Source organism: Manduca sexta, chromosome 11 (genome assembly GCF_014839805.1).
Source record: "Manduca sexta isolate Smith_Timp_Sample1 chromosome 11, JHU_Msex_v1.0, whole genome shotgun sequence".
In the NCBI taxonomy this organism is placed as follows: domain Eukaryota; kingdom Metazoa; phylum Arthropoda; class Insecta; order Lepidoptera; family Sphingidae; genus Manduca; species Manduca sexta.
The window spans coordinates 2,739,906-2,762,467 of record NC_051125.1 but is presented as its reverse complement, the minus strand read 5'-3'; the positions used below and the strand labels follow the sequence as shown (position 1 = coordinate 2,762,467).

The 22,562-nt window shown below is 35.2% G+C and overlaps 1 protein-coding gene across 1 annotated transcript in view; it reads left to right on the top strand.

Annotated features, from left to right (window-relative positions):
* Positions 1-22,562, top strand: part of LOC115449222 (pinopsin) — a 57,700-nt gene that overhangs the window by 8,880 nt on the left and 26,258 nt on the right. Inside the window, exon 2 of the mRNA XM_030176968.2 lies at positions 7,883-8,042. Coding sequence (XP_030032828.2) covers positions 7,883-8,042 — 160 coding nt within the window. The remainder of the gene's footprint in view (positions 1-7,882; positions 8,043-22,562) is intronic.

Genomic DNA, 22,562 nt, shown 5'->3' with positions numbered 1-22,562 from the left:
TTTGATCGAATGAGGTTCAGCGTTATATTCCGGTTTTGATCCAATTTTTGTCTAAGGCAGTGTTGCCAAACCTTATCGAACCCGCAAAAAATTACCGTTCGAACGACTAAGTCTAAATAACATTTCCACTCAAAACAAATAAAATCTTAACTCTAATTATTTGGTGCGATTATGGTATATAGTGATATTGACCTTTTTTCGGTTGCAGTAGTAATAATTATACAAGTGTTTAAAAAGAATAACTGTCGTAAACTACTTCACTATAAAAACCACAAACGCCATTATTTCTCCGCTGCAAGCCTGCAATCTGCATGCTGATGCATATTGAATTGATGTATATGGAAATTGGAAATCGCTGTTGCAAACACTGACGTTTTACAAATAGACGCGTCATACACTGGCAAAATTGCACATAAAAAAACAGCAATTTTAATTAGGCACCGACTCCAAAATTGGTATCCAAATATACCTGTTATGTGAAATAATTTTTTGGTTTTAAATTATTTTTTTATAAAAATACAAAAGTTAGTAAGCCGACTAGTCGCGACAGTAGTTGGAGGTAGACTAAGTGAATGTCGGGCAATTACCTTACTTTCGTCTTGCCACATTACATTGAGCTCGGACAACGTATCTTCTTTATAATAAAAACATCTAAGGTTGCACAAAATACATGAAACGATTATGAAACTGGGCTGTTTAAAGGTATATTTTACCCGTATTTAGACTAAAAAACACTAACAGTAAGCTGGTAACAATGCCCCAAAGTGCGACTGCGATGGGCGAGTGCGGCCGACTTTAAGAAAAAGATAATCGAGTGACTAATAATGTTGAGGAGGACATACAAGAGGCGGTACATTTGTACGGGACATGACTTCAACATGCAAGAGTGGCTCAAAATTATATATTGTACTACTTCAAATTTTATGTCGCGGCAGTCGCGTTACTTATTCTCCATCTCTGGTAAACTTTAGGACGAAGACAGTGAGGTAGAGAACCGCATGCAACAAATTGCAATAGGACGTTATTTTACAATGGACATTACATTACTGCGTTTCGAGTCGCGAGCGAGAGGGAAATATTTTGAGGGTTAACATTACAAAATACTGTAAGATACGCATTAAAGCACCGAGCCTCACTACGCCTCGCCTCATTTGAAGTAGGACGTTGTACCGGCTCAATGCTAAAAAGAGGCTACTCTTACAAACTCTCTTTTATGTCATGTCCTACCCAACTCTAGTGACTAATCACTTTATGTTTTACGAAGCATCTATTAAGTGATGCTTATCAAAAATTGTTAAAGCAAACGATAATTCACTTATCAGGTATGCATAGATGTTTTCCTAACAAATACACTTGTTACAGTGTAACTTATACTAATACAAGACACTAAACCATACCGCGATGTAGCAACGCTAACATAAAAACAACTAAAAATGTATCAAAAAACCTTGTTAGACTGTTTTTATGTTAACGTAATAAATTAAAAAGCTTTAAGTAAATTTATCATTATATTATTTGTTGTAAAAATCGCTTCTACAACTAGTTTTCCGGGAAAATGTAAAATTGTTCTGCGATGGTAGCGACATCTATTGAAAAGTAAAAAAACTAAAAAAATGTACAACTTTAATTCCTTATGCATAAAATTATAGTTTGACCTTACTATATATTAAATGTTGATTATATGTGTTTAGGGGGCTTAAATAACAGAATTAATATTTTTGGATATCCCACATTCATTCACAAGTTAGAAAATTAAAGTATTATCGTACCACTTATATGGGCGATTTTTGAGTTTACGGCAACATATATTTTTTTAAAAAGGATTATAATAAAAATGAAAACACACAGTCGTCTTCACCTCTGCTAACATTGTGCCCAGTCGTCTATGAACAACTAACAACTATTACTTTTAGTTTTTTTTATTTTTATATTTTTGTAGTTGAGTGCGTATATGATGTGTGCGTGAATGTGTTTTTGCCGTTGGAACAAATTGTATAAGAAATAGTAGTGGCATCAGAGCATGTAAAATTTTAATTTCTTTTAATTGATATTTATTTTGTTCGAAACTTATTTTTTTTTAATTTTATTTCTACGGTTCGAGTAACTTATTGTCATTTTCTAGTACAAAATATATGTAGTAAGAGTAGTAAGTAGTAATAGTTGCAATATGATAGCCCATTATGTGATCAGGGTCCGTTCAAATCATTGGCTTAGCTACCGCCGTATCAGCCGTAACAGTGATACGGGGCCCCGGAGCTTTGGGGCCACTCTGGGCCCATACCTACATTAAACTAAGCAGGTTCAAAGTTCGCGCTGCCCTGAAGAGCCCCCAACAAATATAGATATGGGGCTCCTCTATGGCAAGCTATGCTACTGATTCAAATATAATGTAGACACAGCCTTATACTCAAGGATATCGATTAATATTTAGTAGATAATGGACAATTTGTCCCTGAATAGTTTATGCATGACATGACACAAATTGATTTTGTAATATTTAGCTTTGCTTAGCTCGTTAGTAATGCTCACGAGCACAATTTCAAAATTAACAGCACCTTTGACTTTTAGATATTTGTAATAAGTTTGCTTCAACTGAGAAAGAAAATATAGAAACAGAACCTAATTACCTATATATAAAAATCGATAATTGATTAAATCTCGATGATAGGTAATAGCAAATGTTTCAAATATTCCAAACTTCAGAATCTTTTATAAAATATTTATTTATTGTCCAACCAGGGACTTGAACCTAGAATCTCAAGTTCAATTCAAATACTCAACCGCCAAACCAAAGTTTGATTTTCTAAATAATTAAGGAACAAGGCGCCATAAACAAAACATCTTATTACGCCTTAATTTAGAAGAACAAGGAAAATCAAGTAAGATTGATAGCCACTTAGAAAATTCTTTATTTACCACAAAAATCCTCTTATAATAAAACATTTTATTTTATTTAGAGAAGATTTTCAGCACTAGACTTCGTATGACTGATCACGATGTTTATTATTTTCTTAACGTAACTTATAATCATTTGTTCAAAGATGTGAAGCGGTTATTTCAAATCCAATTTCATTTCAAATCTTTATTTTGACTCATGATATTATTACGTATGTATTGCCTTTATAAATGTGTCAAAATAGATTGGACCTCAGGACCAATTTTGTGCTCCAATAGTTATTACACCAATTGGTAATAAGTCGCTGTCTTATTTGTAATATCCGTGTGACAAGATGTCACAGCGTCCTTAGATATAAATAAGAATATAACATATTTACAGAAAATATTATGCTCAATATCAAAAACATGCAAATCACGATATGGGAATTATATGAAGTGTTTTACACAGGTGTTTTGCCATTACACGTTAGATTGAGTTCCCATCGCAGAAGCGTAATATGTATGTATGACAACCGTCCCAATGTCCGTTCTAGATAACCTTAGTACTCTCTGGTAAAAACATCGAAATAATATGTACTACATACTAGATACAAACTGCTTTTAGTATGGTGTTAATACTGATGCTTGTGGCTGAGTACGGGGTGGCGCTCATAATATAAAAACGCTAGTTTAAGTGAAAACTTGGATGTGAATAAAAAATATTAGTCAAATAAGTAAAATTATTTGTTGTTCAAGTGAATAAATAGATTATAACAGTGACGTTTTGGTTTTAGTTCAGATTTTGAACAAATAGTTTATATGGACGTTCGTGTCTATACATACATATAATATACGTCAATGGGTAGAAACTATATAAATGATGCATTATCCTAACAGCCCTCCAATAAAGGCTCAAATTCCGCAGGATTTAGAGTAATTTAATTGCCTTATACCAATGCGGCACACTATTTCGCGCTCCGCATTCATTTCTTATTTATCAGTACAATAAGTTGTTCCTTTTTATCGCCTCTGAGGCCAGTGTCCCTTGTAGATTCTAATAACCTCGTCACAGAGAACCACAAGACACTGTAAGAAGTATATATGAGTGTCGGATGTATATTTATTAATTATTTTTCTAAATTGTGTTATCGCCTTTATAAAAATGCATTTCTTCGTTAAAATTGGAGACTTCTAGATGAGTTTAAGTGCTAAACCTTTAAATATACCAATCATAGAAACATTGTTCTAAGTCCCAATTATGAAACAGACCGTGACAATATTACTAAAGCCGATAAAGCAAATATTAGTTTCATGGTAGTTAAACGTTTCTATCTTTTTAACAATTTGACTGTCTGCTCGCGATTCAAGATACAAATCTCATGTAACAGTATCAGCAACTAAATACAAGGAACTTTACAAATATGCCCAGACCCGACACTTTTACAACAATTTTTTGTCCTGTTTTAAACACACAAACACACATCACGCATTTATCCCCGAAGGGATATGCAGGGACGCAATCAGGGCACCAACTTTTCACCAAGTGTCTTTCGTCCCATGATGTGATACAGGGCGAGCCTATCGCCATATAGGGCACAAATACCAGATTCCGGGCTGATACTAAGCAGAAAACCCAAATATCACTTTGCTCGACCCGGGATTCGAACCCAGGACCTCAGAATGCTGCCGTACCGCGCAGGCAGTACAACTACGCCACCGAGGGGTCCTATTTTGTTAATTTTAAATTGAGACATCTCTTTTCTGAGCCGTGCCTGTTACTGTTTTTATTTTTTCCATTTCCCGCAGCAATAATTCTCCACCTTCAATAATTGAACAGGAAAATACAATAACGTATTCCATATATTTCTTTTGTTCGCGTATCTCTTTCATGAGGAAACGGTTTATAATTCCAAGAATCTTGGAGCGCGATGGATATGTCAAAACATTTGATGTTGATATTACATTACGTTTAGACAAAAACGATTTAATCATTTTATATTTATCTTGTGGAATTGATGGTTTTAAGAGAGAAAAGGATTCTTTACGTTCTATAAATCTTTAAGAATTCAGAGAATGTGTGCTATAAATTTCAAAATAATGGTTTCGAACCAATACTTCTCCATTATTTTTACGTTTAACTAACCATTAGACTTTCCATCTTACATCAGCTCAATCCTTAACCTTAAATCAAGGTTTAACCAATACTTTTTTAATTTGACCTAGACCAGACCGCGCATTATACAATGCGTCTGACTTCAATAACAGGATCACCTATTGATTGAACGTGTCATTTTTTTTGCTTTGAATGACGAGACGAGCGTGCTGTTCGTCTTATGGTAAGCGACACGACCACCCATAAACAGTAAAAACACCATCAAACACCTTGAATTACAAAATATTGTTTGGTATACCTATGCGCTCGCCATCCTGAGACATGAGGTGTTATGTCTTATTATGTCCAGTAGTTACACTGGCTACAATGTCCTTCGAAACAATGTCAAAATGTCTTATTACAATGTCCTTAAGCGCAACAGTGACTATACACTGCTACTCGGTGGCAGAAATAGACATTGCAGTGGGACCTATCCAGGCAGACTCTCACATACGAGAGTACCTACTGCCAGTCTTTTGTCTTTGTAAGTAATTTACAGCACACCAGCCTTTTCCCTTTCCCTTGTATCATCTAAAGCTGCGTTAAGTCCTGCATAACAGTAGCTATTTTAGCATCGGGGAGACTTTACGTTAATTTATGTTGGCACCACATCTTTTATGTTCTCAATATCCAGATTATAAGCGTAAAGTACTACAGCTTTATTCCCAAAGGAACAGCTATTTAGTCAACGCGGAAACCTTTTCAGTCGGAAATTCGTTTAGCTGTCCCTTCGTGCCGGGACATGGCACGTAGGCATTCAGGGATCAAAACTGAAGATCTAACTATCATTCGATATTACCAATCGAAAGGGAATATAGAACTAATTGAAGTGGAGTGTAAAGTATCATATAATAACAAATAAATTTATGGTAGTTTAATTATCTTATTCGGAATAGTGACAAGCATTTTTATACATGCTAAAACAAAAATACGTCATTATATTTTGGTATAAAACAATTAAAATAAATGAATGATAAATCGTTGGCTGACCATTACAAAGTCCTATGTTAATTTTGTTAGTAAAAATTAGAAAAGACAATATTTAATGGTTCCACCTTTATTTATCATTTGGGATTATTGAAAATTGTCACTGAAAAAGAAGATTATGTAATATATTTAATTCAATTGGGATATCAAATATACTTAACAAACCTTATAATGGTGCACCAGCAAAATGTGAACCTGTTGATGATTTCCAGAATTATGCCTTTATAAATCCTTGTAAAAAAACCAGAGCTCGTCTTGACGAATACAGATACTGTATATCCAAAACACTACACTATTTTATTAAGACTAAAGACTTGGTCAAGACAAATGGCCAACTCATAAACATTTCATATCAAGAGGGTAATGTTAGTGATAAATTCTGACGTCAGGTTCAAAGGTAAAACAATAATTACAGCCATTTACTATTTAAATTACATACCGAAAGCAGGCCCTGGTAAATCTATCCAGTCGTGAAATAACCAGCCATGTATAATTCACGTGATGGTCCAAGTTTCTCCCAAACAGCTTTTATCTCGTATTTACATCTACATAAATTGTACAAGGTAGAATATACGTCAATGAAATGAAATCGTTTATTGAAAAACAGACTTACAGAGACTTAATTCTAGTTAAAATATATTTATATAAAAATATGTCTAGTTGTTACACTTGCTACAATGTAACTACTGGCTACAATTAATTCTTTTTTAACTCCTTTAGAAATACTCAGCATTAAAATACAACAGCATTTTGTTATAAGTAAGTTAGTAAACTTTTGTTAACATATTTTTAACATTTCAAGACGATAAGATAAAGTAATTTTAAAAACTCCTGCGGTGGCTAGTAATTGGCTTATCTACTTTATTCATTTCGTCCTATATTTGTTTGTTTTTGATAGCTGTAAGCCACCCAAATATAATAAAATATAATGTCCTTCATACCGGAACACAACAGTGACTACACACCGTTGCTTGGCGGTAGAAATAGACATTGCAGGCTCATCCAGCCTCTCATATATGAGAGACCTACCACGAGTAAATCAGCCCATATACGCTGCCACTACACAAAAGATTAAGTATTATAAACATTACAATTATTTTGACGAAGTATCATAACACCTTAACTTTATTACTTGCAAAATAACTCTTAACTTTCAAAGCCGCCTTAATAAACTTTTACGTTGACAATCTAATTTTCCTTATCTTGATGTAAACAAATCGAATTTTCACTCCAGCGGTGATATTTTTATGAAGGTTATTGTCCGTGTCAAATAGATAAGTTTAGACATTAAATAAAATAAAATAATATTAGCCCTGTATTACATACTGTCCCACTGTTGGGCACGGGCCTCCTCTACTACTGAGAGGGATTAGGCCTTAGTCCACCACGCTGGCCTAGTGCGGATTGGTAGACTTCACACACCCTCGAAATCATGTTTTAACAATAAATTTCAAGAATATTAATTTAATAAAAGTTTGCAGCAGCGATAGCCTAGTTGGGAGTGGAACAACTGCCGAGACGAATGTCCGCAGGTTCAAATCCCAAGGGCACACACCTCTGATTTTCTAAAATAATTATGTGTGTATTCTTTGTGAATTATCGCTTGCTTTAATGGAAGGAAAATATTATGAGGAAACCTGCATACCTGAGAAATTCTCTATAGGAATTTTGAGGGTGTGTGAAGCCTACCAATCCGCGCTAGCCCAGCGTGGTGGAGTAAGGCCTAATCCCTCTTCGAAGTTGAGGAGCCCCGTGTCCAGCATTGGGACAGTATATAATACAGAGTATGCACCTCTGACTTTTCTAAATTCTTTCACATTTTATGGGTTTGATTTAATTACTTCATTATTTTTTGTTTTCTTGCAGTTGTGGACACCTTTGAACATAATTCTGTTCAACCTGGTGTGTTCCGACTTCTCCGTTTCCGTCCTTGGGAACCCCTTCACGTTGATATCAGCGCTCTTCCACCGATGGATCTTCGGCAGAACAATGTGCGTTCTCTACGGATTCTTCATGGCCTTACTGGGTGAGTAATAATAAACCAGCCATGTATTCTGCCCCACTGGTGGGCACAGCCTTCGCTGCCTAAGAGAGCTAGTTCGGGTAGGCTGTCTATTTTTATTTGTATAAGGATTCAGAACATTTCAATAACACACACGACTTTATCCCCGAATTTGTAGGCAGAAATGCAACCATCTACTACTGTTGTGTATTTCATCCCATGATGAGACAGGAGCAGCAGATTTGTGGTTTAAGATGTGGTGCTTGACATGGCAATAGATTCGACACCCGCAGAAACAAGCTCAGCGATCCATTCGTCCATTAGTTATGACGATTAACCTCCTCCCCGGAATATTCAATCCTGGTTTCAAAACACATCAGCATAGGCTGATGCGTTTTGAAACCAGTTTGAAACCAGTTTCTAACTCAAAGAACTGAGTCAACAGCTTCATGTAATACATTTAATAACGCTCTATAAACTTATACGAACAACTATTTAGTAGAATCAATAGTCTGAAACTGCTATTTTTATCTAGTTTTGAAACTGCGAAATGTTGATTCTATTGCTACTAAAATAACTTACTGTAATGAATTAATACACACTTGTAACAAAAATAATATTATTGCATTTGGTATTTCGGTCTCAATTTAATTTTAAACTTTGGCTTGTGACTGACTCACTAAATTGAAACACAAGTCTATCACGATCTTCAGCTGAATTATTTAAATCGTCTATCACCATCCGTAGGTAAAGGACATCTAAACAATCAAATTCAGGTCAAACAAATCCGTTTACAAGTTTACAATACAAAGGACTAAGCACCTCTCAACACTCTATAGAAATTATTTAATAAGGATATAAAAATAAAATTTGATCTAGACTACAATGGAGTTATTGTCTTGTCATGAACAGTAATTGTTATATCAATGAATACACTACTTTACACTATTCTTAAACGTGCACGGTTAAGTGACCTCACTGCACTTAATGGTGAGAAGAGTGGGGTCCAATAGAATGTCGACTGACGAGAGATGATTACCCCTCGACAGTCGATACAATTATGCCGGCCTGTTGACTGCCTCGGTGGCGTAGTTGTACTGCATGCGCGGTACGGCAGCGCTCTGAGGTCCTGGGTTCGAATCCCGGGTCGGGCAAAGTGATATTTGGGTTTTTCTGCTCAGTATCAGCCCGGAGTCTGGAATTTGTGCCCGATGTGACGATAGGCTCGCCCCCTATCACATCATGGGACGGAACACACTTGGCGAAAAGTGGGTGCCATGGTTGCGCCTCTGCATACCCCTTCGGGGATAAAATGCGTGATGTTGTGTGTTGGAACCGGACATACACAGGCTGATCTGGGAACGCGACACACTTGCGTAGCTACTATGGCAGGTTTTATCACTTTGTGTACGGTGGTCACTTTCTGGGTCGATATAAAATATATTCTACTACCAGCAAATACTTGTTAAAGTAATGAATATACTACTTTTAGTTGATTAAACTAAGGAGAGGTATTTACAACCCCTCAGTGTATAAGAGAAAGGGTTAAGCACCCTGTAACAATGCTAGGATTTACCCAAATTATAGTGCCACATTAAACCTAGATTACAGAGATTTTAGTTAAACCAGACCTCTGGAGACGTTTAGATTTGCGAGTGCAGGCTACAAAATAAGGGCTATATTTTAATTTACACACAAACGTCACGCTTAACGTCGAAGGAGTAGATCATTTTTCCCCATATGTATTCCATCCCATGTGATAGAGATCAAGCCTTTGGCCATATAGGGCACAAATTCCGGACTGATACCGAACAGAAAATCATCAATATCATCTTCCCCAACCCGAACTGAACGCAGGACCTCAGAGCCCACCCAATATCACCTTCCCCGACCCAGAACTGACCCCGAGTCCTCAGAGCGGTGGTTGTATCTCGTACTCAATACGATCTTACGCCATCTTATAACTTTCCGTAATTCCATCGCCCTCCTATCTGGGCCACTTAAGGACTATGTTTTAGTATGTCGTTTTATAACGTAGTAATTCTGTGCTGTTAAACTTCATGCGAGGGTGCGTTTAGCGCCGAAGAAAGCCAACGCGGGTATTGGTCGGTATGCCGGTTCGTGTACCTATATAATATTACGGACTAGTGTCCGTATTGAGTAGTCTCAATGCTCACTAATATCAGCCGTGTATTATAAACTATCCCAGTGCTGGGCACGGGCCTCCTCTACTACTGAGAGGGATGAGGCCTTAGTCCTCCACGCTGGACTAGTGCGGATTGGTAGAATTCACACACCCTCAAAATTCCTGTCGAGAATTTCTTAGGTCCACAGGTTTCCTCACGATGTTTTAATTCACCGTTAAAGCAAGCGATAATTTACAAAGAATACACACAAAATTTTAGAAAAGTTAGAGATGTGTGCCCTTGGGTTTTGAACCTGCGGACATTCGTCTCGGCAGTCCCTTCCACACCCAACTAGGCTATCGTCACTTGCTCACTAGGACGATGCTATACTCCTAAGTGTCGACATTGAGCCGTAAGACCGGTGAAACCAGCATAACCGTTCCACTCACCCCTCCAGTGGCGTTAGCGACAACACGTTTTTGCCCGCGGTACACGGCATTGTTTATTCCTGCTGTCAAGCAATGTGGCACTTATTTTCCGGCTTGTAAAACATCTTGACCAGTATCACAGAAGATACGTGCAGTTTTAACCACTAGGAACATCTAGGTGTGTACACAATTGATTTTCACAGAACTATCTTTAGATACAAGTTTGTAATTTAGTATTCGGTGTGATGTTCCTTTTTTATAAATCATAAAGCTTACTATGAGACGAGCGATGAGCTGGTTTCTTATTTCAATTATATAAAACATTCTGCTGAAGACGAATTTATCTAGTAAATTTCGGTATAGCGAGGATCAAAGGATTTCTTTCAAAAAAGAAATGTCTTACACGGGACAGGCTAAATTAATTCCATCAGATGTTCATGGCGTTGCGTCAAGCAATAGTGAAGTTAGAATGTAACTTGTTCACTACTTTTGATAAAACGGAAGGAAGCGACTGGGAGCTCGCCAAATCTGAAAAAATTCTCTTCAAGCAGCTTGTGGCTACGGCTTGGTATATTTTTCTAGATCTACTATGTAGAGACCAATAACTGTAAAGCATATCTAGGCCTAGAACGAAATAAGGATGTACGTAGGGTATACAAAGCCAAGGAAATGAAAACTTCAATTTCCGGAACGTATAAGACAATTTAATAAAAAATATTCACAAATACTTATAGTTTCTAATTCTTGTAAATCATAGTGCGATCTATATTTGAACTAGCGCCATCTATTGGCGGAAAGAGAAATTAAATTTTAATTTATTTTATAATCAGTTTGAACAAAGGATAAGGATAATATTGTTAATATTTTTGGCGGAAGACCACTAATCAATGAGCATTTAATTTGTTTGTCCTTTTTATAAACTAACTAGCGACCCGCCCCGGCTTCGCACGGGTGCAATGCTGATACTAAATACACTTCAGAAAAACTGTGAACGTTGTATATAAAAACATAGCGGCCCGCTCTGGCTTCGCACGGGTTTAACATAACAAAATAACAGTATTTCTCCACTATTTAATGGATGTTATTATACATATAAACCTTCCTCCTGAATCACTCTATCTATTAAAACAAACCGCATCAAAATCCGTTGCATAGTTTTAAAGATTTAAGCATACAAAAGGATATAGGGACAGAGAAAGCGACTTTGTTTCATACTATGTAGTGATTAATACATAGGTACACTAGGTACATAGATTTTAATCAAAAAGCATTTGTCTTATTTTGTATCCTATCGTTATTACGGACTTCCTAAACCTTTTTTCCCTACAATGTACAGGAAACTTATGTAATTTAGGGTGATCCTCGCAATTTTTCTGGATTCAGTGCGCATTATTACGCCGTGGAAATTTTTCGCATTGCCCGGATGTCCGGGTTTCGCCTGATGAAATTTGCATTCGAGTATAATCTTGACTTTTGTTTAAAAGGGACTTCTAATGAAAGCTTCTGGTATTTTCCTTAATCTGAACCAATTTTTCTGGATTCTGGATTCAAGTTACTCATTGTCCCTTTAGGTTTTCTTCACACAAAATAAAATGCTTTATTCATCACGTAGGCGAACATAGTTGCACTTATAAGTCAAGGTGCATGAGAATATTTAATTATTACTTAATTAAATTAGTTTATATAAACAAAAACAATTTATATTGAAAATAAAATAAATGAAAAGTATAGTAAACAAAGAAGCCAGATCGGGCTGGCTGGAAAGAAAAAATAAAATGATGTATATATGTATTTTTAAATAAGCAATAAGAGAGAAACGCGTCGCGATCCTCACCGGCGAGGACAATAAAAGCCCTAACCTAGCTAACCTACCAGCCTTTCACTAACTACCTAAGCAATGACCTGATCTCTCTCCTATTTTATAAAACTTTTTAAACACAATATCCCAAACAAGTGGAAGGCGGTGGTGTGGCTTGCTTGGCCAGCAAGATGTTCCCGCGCGCAATTTCTTTTGATATGGTTTGATTCTGAATGAGCGATTACTGATATTGTTTTCACAGAAGGATTTTTTATCCTATTTCTTACTATTGCGTATAGAAAAAAACCATGGATATGCAACAATAATAAATAAATAAAATATATATTTCTTGCTACATAAGTTACTGAATTGAAAACATTAATTACGTTTACAATTTTATTAAAATATAAACATCATAGGAATTCATTATTATTATGTTACAAACATATTATGTGTATATATAACTATCATTATTATATTATTGTTGAACTGCAATTCATTATATTTATGTAAATAATATTGTAGGAACCCCTTTCAGTTGAAGGTAAAGGCCTCTTCCAGAGATAACGAACGTCCTCTATCGTTTGCATCCTAAAAAAAATACAAGAAGATGCAACAACGTATTTAACTTTTATTATCGCTTATCTCTGGCAAATATGTAACAAACGCCTCCACCGCCATTCTAAAAAGGATTCTATAACCTAAAAGCAATTAAATTCCTTTTTGAACATTCTTTTTTTTTCTTTGAAATCGTTAAGATTAATCTTGAATTATTATAATGCGAACGTTTCCGCGAAACGACCTTCCGAATTGTCTTCTGTTTAAGAAAAAATAATACGAAATTTCGCGCTGGCTTATTAATTATAAATTCGGGCTAATTACCAACTGGATAAAAAAATACTTTTCTTATCTAATAATAGATACAGTAGATGAGGTAACTTCTTTGTAAGTAGTATGTTGTACGTTATACGACTTTCTTGCGATAAAGAAGGATCCTTCCTGTTCTTGGGACTCTAGATATCTTTATTGACTGGATTATTTGAGCTCCCAGACAGAGCTCTGAAGGCCAACCAACAGGATTGTAGATCCCGCCTGCGTTTGAAGTGTGCAATCTGCTTGCGGTTACTGCTAGCAATAATTGCAAACGATTCTTGACTCCAAACGGGTGAGGAAATTGCTTCAAGTGAGGCTTTAAATTGGGTTGTGCAAAAACTTTTTTTGCCCAAGACTTCGCATGTTTGAAGATTATTCTAAAATCATTAGACAGTTAATGTGCTTATATTTTACACAGATTTTTGCGTAACGCCTAACACAAGGAATTGAAAACTTCTCTTCTTTCAAGTTATAATACCATATTGTACCTTAAAATTTTATATACAATAAAAAGCTCGAATACTTCGCAGTATTTAATCTCGACAGTAATAAAATATGAAATACCAAATTTATAGCCGTTATTGTTGTTAATAATTCTGGAGACTCGATATTTAAGTGTTAAACAATTTTATATTTTATGTAGAAGAGCTACGGTTTTATGATATATACTGAACAAGATAAATAGATTACTAAGTTAAGTATAATGAAATAGTATACAATCCTAGAAAAAAAATTAAAACTTAATCAATTTCTACAAAAAAGTACACACAGCATTTTAAATCTTCATCAATGAAGATGAAGATAAAGATAGAACTGCACTCACTTTGTGCCATGTTATGGTTCATGACTATCGTTAATTCTTCTTGTTTCATTATAGGGTCTCAGCTTCAGTACGGAGTCTGGAATTTGTTCTTGATACGTCGATAGGCTCGCCCCCTATCACATCATGGGACGGAACACACTTGGCTAAAAGTGAGTGCCCTAGTTGCGCCTCTGCATATCCCTTCGGAGATAAATGCGTGATGTGTGTGTCTGTTCAAAGTAAACAGAAACAATTTGTAAGTCTCTTTATTGACTTAATCTTCGCCTCGTTAATGATTACATTATTAAACCTAGACCTATTTTCAGACTTTACTTTATGGTCTAGTTTTAGTCGATCTAAATCAAACTGTATGTGAAGCTTATTGATTTATGAACTTCAATTAATCCCAGTTCAAAGCTAAGTTGCGGTATTAGAATGTTATGCCGAGATTATTTTGTATAAATTGCTTCCGCAAGTCCCTTTCTGTAAGTTTCTTGGTTAGTATTAACCTCGCTTAATGATTGAGCTCTCAATAAGTTGCTGCAAATTGGTAAAAACCCTTTGGATTTATCGTGGTACTAGCTGACCCGACAGACGTAGTCCTGTCTTAACTATGTATGCACGCACGCATTTTGTCGATCGCTGACAGTTATTTCAAACCACTGACAGTTATATAAAATTAATATTGTCGTTAAGTTTTATTAAATTTTCAAATTTTCCGCGCAATTTTTTGATTTTTTTCTTTCATAAAAACCTTCTCGTGACAATAACAAACACATAAAAAAAATAGTGAAATCGGTCCAGCCGTTCACGCGATGGCGTGACCAAGGGAAATAGGAATTCATTTTTATATATCGACGCTGGAAAGCAAACACGTAGTAAGTGACATGTACGGTATTTTTTTTTTATTGCATCATTGGAATCAGAAAATTAAAACACGTCGAATGGTTTTTTCAAGTAACTGTAAGATTAATAATAACAAAAATAGGATTTTTAAAATTTACCTATTTTTTTCTTTTTTTTTGTACCACAAAACGCTGTAAGTAACAAAAACTGTTAATATTTTTGTTATGTTACTTACGACAATTCATTTTCTATAAAAAAATAAAACCTATTATTTACATCATCAGTAATTCCATATCTTATGCTGGTTACTACATTTTTGCTGCTCGTAAATTTTGATTATTTGAGTTTACATCATTTAGTGGGCGATATGTTTTTAAATGGTAGTGTTTACTACGCTTTGTACGGTATTCAGTTTTTTTGGTCGAGACCTTTACAGTATTCACAAGGATCCTATTTAAAAAGTAAGTTAGGTTTACAGCACTACTAAAGATTGTAGGCTTAACACATTGCGGATTTACGTCTTATGATCGGCACCACCGCAGACATTCCTTTGATTCTTACGCCACGTCTTATTGCGGGTTTTGAAGTGGAAGTGTACGGCGATTTGTAGTGAGAATTTTTATACTGAAAAATAGTAAGCGAGAAAACGAAATCGAGTATAGGCCAAGTAAGTACAATATTATTATCTTAGAACTTTTATTACTTGTGCAATTTTTGTTACGTAAGCATTATAATTTTACCGAAATTATTTAGAATTAATTACACAATAATTATTCTTTCCAAAATCTTAGCCGATAATCTCGCTAAAATATACAAACTACTCTACAAAATGTTCTGGCACAACGAATAAGGTGGTGAGAGACCTTACGAGATGGTTTTTAATATGAAAAACCAACGAAAAAATCTAAGATAAGTAAATAGTCTCGAAGGAAAGGGTATAATTATAGATCAAAATAGAAATTTAGTACATACAGCATGATGCTGTATTTTAACCACAAAAAGTCAGGTCTATTCAAAGTATCTCTCCTGACGGATTTGGTTCAATATAATCAAATGAAATTGAATATAATAGTCCTAATTGGACGACACTTGAATCATATGAAGTAGGAGTAATTATTGAACGTAACTTTGGAGCTGAGGTTGGAAATGCTAACGAAAGAATAGTAGTAACCACTATTTTTTACTTAACGTACACTTATTTTTGGAATCTACGTTTAGAAATAACGCAGCAGGCAAATATTAAAAAAAGATATTTAAAGAATTAGAAAATATAGACGTTATGACAAAGAAAAGATTAAACGGAATCAAAGAAAAATTCCAATGTTTCTAGACACAAACGATGATATATTAAGACATGCCCCTGTCTCAGACTTTACTAAATCGGAAGATGAGAAGCTAAAAAGCTGTTAATCGACGATAAAAAAAAAAACAAACTTTGAAGAAGCTTAACTAGATTTTGTTGACGATAACTCTGAGAATATTCAAGTCTGTGATTGAATAGAAAATAATCAACTTCTTCTTCCAGTGATCCTGAAGAAAACAGTTCAAATAAAGATAATTTAATGAATTTTATTGTGATAAGAATATAATTATTTGATTAATTTTAACATTAATTTGATTAATTTGAACATTAGCTTTTTCTTGTTTTAGATAAAAATAACAATAAGAGACTGAAAAAGAAACAGAACAAGAATGTAAAAAAGTTCACCGACTGCCATTAGAGAAATCCAAATCAAAGCATGAAATTATAAAAGAGAATAGCGAAAAGAAAAGAAAGGAGATTGACATATTAACAAAAAGGGTGAAACAGTCAAAAGTAGTGTGGTAACAACTGAGGTAACGCTTCAGAAGAACGACGTGTTAATATTTTTAATCTTTTTTGTGATTTGAACAGCTACCAAAGAAGAATAGATTAATTAGCTCAATGTGGTAATAGAAGGTCACTCAAATGACCAAGTAAAAATGCTACATCTAATAGAAGTCAAACATAAGAATTTTACATAAATGAAGGTTAAGATAGATGTAAAGCATGCCAAAAGTTTCCGATTGCCAAGTTAGAAATTACGCAAAGATTTATGCTTTATACTCTAGATACAATATGATCGACGGCATTGCAAGAGAAGATGGATGACTAAGGGCTGGAGGTTACAACAAAACATCTGAGGATGTAATTCAAAAAGCAAAAATTTTGTACACGATCTACCCCTTTTGCCATTGAATTACTACCGCAGAAAATTTGCCAAAATAAATATTCAATTAAAAAAAAAGGTTGAAAAACTTATAATTCCAAAAAGATATGTACGCAAAAGAATATTTAGATTTCAAGACCAATGCAAAAGTTAAAGAGTGCTTTAATCTGATTCTAGGATAGAAAGTAATGAATATTTACCTGCATTAAATGGTTTTATGTGGTTTCTAAAGAGAAACTTAGTTTTTTTTTATATATACAAATGAGCAGTGTTAATTTTGTTAAGTAATATATTACAGTGTGTAGTTGTAAGTTTTTTTTTACCAATAAAAACTAACTGAGTTGTTTTGTCGATGGCAAGTGGTCGATCTGTGGCGCAAATATTAAAAAAAAATCCAAAGCAGAACATTTTGCTAAAAATACATTTTGGTTGTATTAAATAAACATTTCAAAAGTAGAAGTAACCTTTTTTTATTGTCTCTTACAGCAGTTTAATTAGCAAACCCACTTTAAAAGATTTACTTTTAAAACAATTGACTCTTTCAGGATACGGAAAATAATGCCATTTACTACATACTGATTGCAAAATATTTACAGATTTTATTTATTATAACGTTTTTCTAAGTTATGTTGCTTAAAGCAACGTTGGTTACTACATGTATGCTCTCCCTAAAAAAGTGCGATTTGCATCGTTCCATACATTTACTCTCTTCATTTACTACGTTTCAATGGATTGAAAAAATATTTACAAATGTCATAACCCGCAAAATATTTCTTTAAACAACCTTTAGGTTGATGGCGTTTAATACAACTTATTAAGTACAAAAATATAAATATAGTGTCCAAAAACGTCGACTCTAGGACTATAAAAACGCAAGTTATTAATTTTTTTTGAAAAAAAAATTAGTTTTTCTGCTCTGGTGAACAATTTTAGTTTTGCGGGTTACTACGTGTTTGCTTTCCAGCGTCGATATATAGATAGATGTTGAAACAAACCTGAATGACAAGTTCTAACAGAGTGAGAAGATAACAGAAGTTGTTCCGAGCAGCTATCTTAGTGCAACAAGATACCCCGGGTCCGTCCCGTATGCGCTGAAGAAGGCCACCGCGGGTTTTCGTTGGTATGGCGGTGTAGGGTATACAAGGGTTAGAGACTCGGTCCAATGCTCGCTCAGATGATATACTCTCGAGTGTCGACATTGGGCTATAAGACCGGTGAAACCAACATAACCGTTCCACTCACCCCCCAAGTGGTGGTAGCAATAACGCGTTTTTTCCACGCGAAAATAAAGTTATAACAGAATAATGAGACGAGTCATCAGTTATTATGGGCGGTACGGCTGTCCGTAGACTGAAACAGGACCATCCATCTTGAATTATAAATCCTGGTATTAAACTTCGGTCATTACCCCAAATCCTAGATCGGTGTACGCTAGTATTTTAGTCAAGTTGAGAATAATTTAATAATTAAACGTGTTTGTACTAATCTAGTTGACAAAATTTTCGATGTTCAGACAATTTAATTACTTATTAAGCGCTACTTCACGAAAACAATAGCGTAGTCCAAATCAGGCTTAAGGCATTAGAAGATAAAATCCTAAAGGCCTTGTAACTACGATGGCTTCAATTGAAAACTATTCACTTACACACTGCCGAGGTCGTAGCCTAGATGCTTGTTACGATCATTAACTAACGCCAATAGAAATCAAAATTTCTATTAGAGTAAACGATTGTCGAAATGCGTCTTGGCCATGGCCTCTACTTGACAATAGAAATATATAATATCCCCAGCATCTTTAAAATGCCTATCTATTTCAAATTATTTATCTTACTAATCGAAGTTTAGTTATCAATTTTAAATGAATCAAATATTTTCCGTTAGGGCCACCGGCTTGGGACTCAGCGTAGACTCGTTCAGAGAGCTTGGTGATATGAGACAACCGCTGGGCCAAATTCCATCGCTATATATCTACAAACCACGTAAAGCCATTGGTCTTGCGCCTGGTCTCTCTCCGGTCATTTCAAATTGTTGTCTCACCGGACTATGAGAGTGAAGGAACAGAGAATGCACCTGTGTATGGCGCACACACTTGTGCACTATAATATCTCCTGCGTGACTGATCTCTGCTGAGATAGGCTGCCGTGGCCGAAATTCGGTTAGAAAGGAATCATCATTATCATCATCATCATCATCTACAAACCAACCAAAACCAGTGGCCTTTGCAAACTCGTAAGTCGCGACGTAACTATAGAGTATAGCGCATCTATAGAATGGAACTGGTAATGACAGGTCGCGTTCGCTCCAGTGCCTTCGTGGAAATTACGAACTGTAAGCAGTTGGAAGATTGGTCGATCCGTCGCAGATTTGTCTTAAGTTGATGTGGGTACAATGGGCTTAGAAAATATTGTAATCGCCTTAATTGTTCTAGAAGTAAACATCTACCTTACCAACGATCATTATGCAATTTGTATTTAATTAAATAGACTCTGGTGGTAGGTCTCTCATATGTGAGAGTCCGCCTGGGTAGGTACCACCGCAATGTCTATTTCTGTCGCCAAGCAGCAGTGTGTAGTCACTGTTGTGCAGTGGCGAAGCGTCCATACAACCCAATTGCTACCGGCTTTGCTTTTAGGTTCATTTGCATTTGTCTTAGTTTTTGTTTTCTATCAAATTGGTAACGATATGTAAACTAATACATTTTTTGCTTCGGGTTACTTTTTGAAAAATTTCGCCTTTCGCCACTGCTGTTATGTTCCGATTTAAAGCACATTGTAGCCAGTGTAATTAGGTACTGGATATAATAAAACTTAACATTCCATATCTCAGGATGGCGAGCGTAGTGGAATACTAAACACTACTGGAATAATAAACACTACTTTGCAATATAAGGTGCTGGATGGTGTTTCTACTGTTCGTAGTCGTTCGGTGGTCGTATCGCTTACCATCAGGCGAACAGCAAGCTCGTCTCGTCATTCGAAGCAATAAAAAAAGTAAAAAAAAATAGATATTTGTTCGTTGTTCAGCCCTTATAAGTTTCCAAGAAAAAAGGTCTATTGCATGCTCCTTGATAAAATATAGCTTATACTAAACATTCAAATCTATTAAAATGTTTCTTCTAATAAAATCATCTTCACAAATTGTCGCATTTATACCTAATACAGTAACTTCTACAACTGTCAGTTTCGTAGTAGTCTTTATCAACAAGTCAACAGCGTCTGCGCATCGCCTTAAAGCAGATAATCGTTAAACAAAGAATTGTAAAAATATTCCATTCTAACATTATGATAGGCACATGACCCGCGGCGGGGATGGAATAAAAACACTACCCGTATCAATTTACGGTAATGTAAACATACAGAAAGATGTCTTTTTTTGTCTGTTATTATCCTGAGTATGTGGGGTTTGGTTTATGAAGTTTCTGTGCCAAATTTTCAACCTTATAATATTAGCTTTTGATCGCGACTTCGCCCGCGTGAAGGAATTGCACGAGATAAAAGTCCTGCTATATATTTTTCCGGAATAGAAAGCACTATAACCTTCCCAGGGTCTTAAACTATCGCCTTACCAAATTTCATAAAGATACGTTCAGTAGATTTTGAGAAAATCATTAACATACAGACAGGAAAGGGGGACTTTGTTTTATAATATGTAAAGATTGTAAAGTGTCGTATTAAATTGTAGGTTAATACGACACTTAAGAGACTATCACAGGCGAGGCTACGGGCAAAATATGATACATAATCGATGTATTATAGCTCGAAACTTGTACCCAGTTATTAAAGAAAACACCAACCTACCATGATTTGTTTTTATAAACTCGTGTCATGGGCCTTTTTCTCCAATGGGTAGGCAGAAGTGCAACTAGAGCACCCATTCTTCGTAATGTGTGTTCCATATCATGTTGTAATAGGGGGCGAATTATAGCCATATCGGCCTATAGCCAAAGGGCACGAAGACTATTAGACTCTAGCTAATAAAGAGCAGAAAAACCCAATGTATTACAGATTGATCTTCATACCGCGCACGCAATAGAATACCACGGGATAGTCACGCAATTCCATAAAAAAATATATTTTATATTCAAATATAAACTAATTTTAATTAACAATGACAAACAGAAATTAATTACACGGGTTTGCGTCACAAAAGCCTCTCGAACGAAGGGTCGCCTCAATCTCAATGAGACTCAATCTGAATGAGATTGATAGCTAGGCCCGCGCTGACGGTCAGTCTACCGTGAACGCTGTTAAGCCATAGTAAAGCCCATTCCTACCATAAAAAGTAGGCGTATACTACTCAGCAATAATGTAACTTCCTATTTGTGTTAGAGTTTTCAAAATTACACCATGACTACTAAAGAATAAGATTAGGTATCAAGAAAACATAACAGTCTATATTATTTTCAAATCGCAGATACCTTGCTTTAAAAAATTGGCTAAGTTTACAATGCTCAATGCAATGTCATTTTTATAAAAAAAATGTGTAACAAATATCTTTAAAAGTACCAATCTAAAATGAAAATAAAGATATTCCGAAGCGCTGTACCCTAGAGACACACCGGGAAATGTATTTAAAATAAATATACAAATTCTGAAGCTGTACCCTATAGAAATTGCTGGAAATAAACGTGTTGCGCCAAACGGTTCGCTGACCAAAGCTTAGACCAACGAAATTTTAAAGTCACGAGCCTCGCACTACATAAAATGCTAGACTGAAACAGATTTTATTTATTTCTCAGTTTTTTGCATTTGCCGTCCGCTCTCATTTCCAACTGACCCGTTTAACTTGTTTGGACTTAAAGTTTTATTTATATAGGGATATTGCCTTTTTGTGATTCCTTACGTTACATTGTAAGCCGTGAGGTAGATAGGTTTTTTCTATTAAAAAAACCGGACGAGTACGAGTTGGAAACGTGCACCGAGGATTCTGTACAAACTTGTAGGTGAGGAATCTAAGTAAGTAAATATTATGTAAGTTCAAACTTGACAAACTTAACTTTGCTGTTCGATCTCTAGACACAGCTATTGCACCAACTGCAAATAATAAGTTTGTGATAGTAAATTCGCTTTTTGATATCAAAATTCATATTCAAGGTTTCTAGTGTTTTTCTTATACAAATGTTATAAGACTTGCAAAATTTTAGGATTCTAGGATTCCTTCCTGTTGAATTTCTTTCAACAAGAAGTACTATATAGGTCTTGATTCCACTGTGAAATAGCAAAATATGCGAAAAAAATTCGACACAAACGATCATCTTTTGATCGCGTAGAATTATAAGTTTAATTATTTCACAACTGAAATAGACCGTAGACCCGAGTATTTGTACAAAAGTACACGAATTTCTATTGTATTATAATTTTCTCCGACGTTTCGAAGACTTTGCAATCTTCATGACTACGAGGGTTCGAAACATTGGTCGTTCGAAAAGACAATATTATTATATCTACCTACATTTTACAATTATATTAATTTTATTTAGCTG